The sequence below is a fragment of the Spinacia oleracea genome, chromosome 4, assembly GCF_020520425.1.
Source record: "Spinacia oleracea cultivar Varoflay chromosome 4, BTI_SOV_V1, whole genome shotgun sequence".
In the NCBI taxonomy this organism is placed as follows: Eukaryota; Viridiplantae; Streptophyta; class Magnoliopsida; order Caryophyllales; family Amaranthaceae; genus Spinacia; species Spinacia oleracea.
Window position 1 is genome coordinate 146,933,341 of NC_079490.1, and position 4,729 is coordinate 146,938,069.

At 46.0% G+C, this 4,729-nt stretch overlaps 1 protein-coding gene across 1 annotated transcript; it reads left to right on the forward strand.

Moving 5' to 3' along the window:
* Positions 1-2,866: 2,866 nt before the first annotated feature.
* LOC110787742 (uncharacterized) lies at positions 2,867-4,493 on the forward strand. Its single transcript, XM_021992387.2, has 2 exons — positions 2,867-3,805; positions 3,963-4,493. The coding sequence occupies exons 1-2, from the start codon at positions 2,867-2,869 to the stop codon at positions 4,491-4,493; spliced, it is 1,470 nt and encodes a 489-aa protein (XP_021848079.2).
* Positions 4,494-4,729: the final 236 nt, after the last annotated feature.

Sequence of the window (4,729 nt, forward strand, 5' to 3'; positions counted from 1 at the left end):
GAAAAGGAGGAAACAATTTTCACCAGAATAATAATCAGCAGGGGGCAAGCCAGAGAAACCAGAATAACATAAATGCCAATCCGCAGGGGCAGAGACCCCGGCAAGACAGAAGGGAGTCCAGAGGACTCTTTGATAACTACACTCCGCTGAACACACCGCGGACGACAATTTACAACATAAACAATAAAATGGACGGCTGGAAAAGGCTGCCACCAATGCAGAGTAGGGAAAGGAATGTCAAGAAATTTTGTGACTTCCATAATGAGCACGGCCACCTAACAGAGGACTGCAGAGACCTCAAAGACAACATTGAGGATATGGTCAGAAAGGGGTATTTTTCACAGTATAGGGCGAGGCAAGGAAATGGTAACAACAACTCGGTGGGGGGAAACCCTGCCAATTCATACCGGCCACAACAGCAAAATCAACAACAATACCCTAGAATTGAGCAGCCATATCAGCCACCTAGAATTGAGCAAAAACAGCCGGAAACCAGTGCCAGAGCAGAACAGAGGGATGGCGGGAAAAAACCACCCGTATATGTAATTTCTGGCGGTCCAGTCCACGGAGGGACAATAAGCGGCGCCAGTAGAAGTTTGGAGGAACACAGGCACATGGTAAACTATCATAACACAAGAGTGTACCAGTGATGACGTTCTCGGAATCGGATTGCAAGGGCATCATTTTCCCGCATGATGACCCGCTAGTTCTCACAATCGATGTAGCAAATGCCGATGTGAACAGAGTACTGGTAGACGGTGGCAGCTCAGCAAACATCATCTTCTGGGAAGCCTTCAAACAATTGCACATACCAGAGGACGAGCTTCAAAGGGTGAACTACCCAGTAATCGGTTTCTCAGGATCTACAGTGTACCCAGAGGGTAGCATACGGCTACCGGTGAAAATCGGAGAAGGATCTGAAATGCGAGATCTCATGGTGGATTTCCTAATCATTAAAGTACCAGCGGCCTACAATGTGATCATCGGTCGCCCATTCATACATGACGTGCAGGCGGTAGTCTCCACCTATCACTTGACAATGATATATATGCCGAACCTGGAAAGGCCGGCAAAGATAAGGGGAAGTCAGTTGGCGGCAAGATCCTGTTACTTGACTGCTTTGAGAACACCGGGAAGAATGGTCCCAGAAGTAAACTTGACTACTGAGCCGGCAAGGCAAGAGGTAAACTTGACTACTAAGCCGGCAAGACAAGAACAACTGCCAAAAAAGAAGAGCTGCGCAAAAAGGGGTCGAACTGACCTAAACATGGAACACTTTGATGAGAGGCCGATATCAGCACCAAGACCAATGCCAGATGGTCTGACAGAAAATATCGAGCTGGAGGTTGGAAATATGGATAGAACAGTCGTGATCGGTACAGAAATGGGGAGTGACATGAAGGTCAACCTCATGAGCTTGCTGAGGGAGCACGCGGACATCTTCGCATTCTCAGCGGATGAGATGCCCGGTATCGATCCAGAGATAATGGTCCACCGGTTAAACGCCGACAGAAATGTTAGGCCTGTACGGCAGAAAAAACGTAACTTCTCCACGGAAAAAATGGCAGCAATACAAGAAGAGGTGGATAAACTGCTGGCGGCAGGTTTTATTGAGCCATGTGACTACCCTGAATGGTTGGCAAATGTAGTAATGGTAAAAAAGTCAAGTGGGTCATGGAGAATGTGCGTAGATTTCACCAACCTTAACAGAGCATGTCCGAAAGATTTCTACCCACTACCACGGATTGATAGGCTGGTAGACTCTACTAGCGGCCATGCAATGCTCAGTTTCCTAGATGCTTTCTCAGGGTATCATCAGGTCAGCTTGCATAAATCAGACAGGAAGAAGGCGGCCTTTATCACGGATGCAGGAGTTTTCTGTTATAAGGCGATGCCATTCGGGTTGAAAAATGCAGGGGCAACGTATCAAAGGCTGGTCGGCAAGGTGTTTGCCGACCAAAAAGGCAGAAACGTGGAGGTCTATGAAGATGACTCTATCATAAAAAGCCGGAAAGAGGAGGATCATGTTAGCGACCTCCAAGAAACTTTTGAAACTTTGAGAAAATACAGGATGAAATTAAACCCAAAAAAATGCGTCTTCGGAGTAAGGTCGGGAAAATTCCTGGGTTTCTTGGTCAGCGAGCGTGGCATAGACGCTAACCCTGAAAAAGTAGAAGCAATCATCAGTCTGCCGCAACCCAAAAGCGTAAAAGACATACAGCGGTTGACAGGAAAAATGGCCGCCTTAAACAGATTCGTGAGCAAGTCGGCAGATAAGCAAATGCCCTTCTTCACAACCTTGAGGCAAAACAAGAAGTTCAAATGGGGGCCGGCAGAGCAAGAGGCTTTTGAAGCTCTAAAAAGTCACCTAAAGAGCCTGCCAACAATAGCAAGGGCAAAAAAGGGCGGCAAATTACAATTGTACATATCGGCGTCGCCAAAAACAGTTGCAGCAGTACTGGTAGCCGAAACAGAAAACAAAGGGCAGCAGCCAGTATATTTTGTGAGCCATGTGCTAAACGGCCCAGAAACAAGGTACACGTTGGTGGAAAAAATGGCATATGCAGTCCTCATCGCGGCTAGAAAGTTAAGACCATACTTTGATGCGCATACAATCGAAGTGCTAACAAACTTTCCTCTCGAAAAAGCCATCAGCAAGCTAGATACATCAGGCCGGCTGCTAAAATGGGCAATAGAGTTGTCCGAGTTTGACTTGGAATTCCGGCCAAGAACTGCAATCAAAGCCCAGGCATTGGCGGACTTCATAGTTGAAGCGTCATACCAAGAAGATGAAGTACAAGCCGAAGTATGGGATGTGTCAGTGGATGGTTCAGCCGCACAGACAGGCAGTGGGGCTTGAATAATCATGAAATCGCCAACAGGAGACATTTTTGAGTATGCTATAAAGTTTATGTTCAACGCGTCAAATAACGAGGCAGAATACGAGGCAGAAATTGCCGGCATCCAAATGTGCCTCACCGCAGATGCCAAAAGAGTAACACTGACAACAGACTCCCAGCTGGTAGCAAGTCAATTCAGCGGAGAATATGAGGCCAAAGAACCTTCAATGGTCAAATACCTGGAGAAGTTGAGGTCAGTGTCGGCTCAGCTAGAGAAATTCAGCATTAATCTGGTACCCCGAGCAGAAAATACGATGGCAGACGCACTATCAAAGTTAGCAAGTTCAAATGTCGCCGACTTGAAAAGAACAGTCATGATGGAAGTCATGAATAAGCGAAGTACGGAGTCGGAGGAAATACGGGTCATGGCCATCACAACTATCTCAGAATGGTACGATAACATCCAAACATACATACAGACTGGAGCCCTACCAGCAGATTTGACAGAAGCCAAAAAGACAAAAAGGGACGCGGTTTGGTACATCATCCTGTGGGGACGGTTGTACAAAAAGTCATTTAGCCTGCCATTCTTAAGGTGCCTGACAGCATTCGAGTCAGCAAGGCTGATCGAAGAGATGCACGAAGGGACATGTGGGAACCATGCCGGTGGAAAACCCCTTGCCATCATCTGTCAAAGGCAAGGCTATTACTGGCCAACAATGTTAGAAGATTGTCGAGCATATGTAAAAAAGTGCGAGAAATGTCAAAAGTTTTCAGCTGTGATAAACTTGTCAGCCAATGATTTGATGCCCATTCTGAACCCAATCCCATTCGCACAATGGGGAATGGATATTGTTGGACCATTCCCAATGGCGGCTGGAGGGCGCAAGTTCTTAATAGAAGCAGTGGACTACTTCACCAAGTGGATAGAAGCAGAGCCGGTAGCAAAAATAACGGCAAACCAGGTGAAAAAGTTCATATGGAAAAATATAATAACAAGATTTGGGCTGCCGCAGGCAATAGTTTTTTTATCATGGATCACAGTTTGATTGTGCACCCAAACAATGCTTCCTAGGATTATACAGAGTAAAGTTAGCTCACTCGTCAGTATGTCACCCACAGAGCAATGGGCAAGCAGAGGCGGCGAATAAGCAAATCCTGGCTGCACTGAAAAAGAAGCTAGAAGACTGTAAAGGCAAATGGGCAGATCTTATGCCAGAAATTTTGTGGTGCAACAGAACTGCTATCAAGGAGGCTACCGGCGAGAGTCCGTTTAAGTTAAGCTTCGGATCTGATGCGGTCATACCGGCAGAAATGGCTCTGCCAACCATGCGAATCCAGCATTACGATGAGGAAAGAAACGATCAACTGCTACGACATCAGTTGGATTTCATGCCAGAAATCCGCATGAAAGCAGAAATCAGTTCGGCAGCATACAAAAGCAGAATGAGCAGAGCATACAACAAGAAAGTGAAACACCGGCCTCTAGGAGTAGGAGACCTGGTACTGCGAAGAACGACGGCAACAAGAAAAGGAAATGCTCAAGGAAAGCTGACAGCTAATTGGGAAGGACCATACCAGATATGGGAGGAAATTGTTCCTGGATCATACCGGTTAATGCAAATGGATGGTACCGCACTCAAAAACTCCTAGAACGCCAGTACTCTGAGAAAGTACTATGTTTGAAAAAACTGTAATGAGGATGTATGAGCATACTGATTGCAATAGCAGTCTGCATTTTGCTGTTATGTATAATTAGGGCGATCCTCAAATACGTCCAGTCCATAAATGAAGGAAGAAAAAAGCAAAAAAAACAAACGCTGCATAAATCAACACGCAAAGGTAATGTATGGATGTGATCAGTAACAGTAAAGAAAACAGCGGCATTC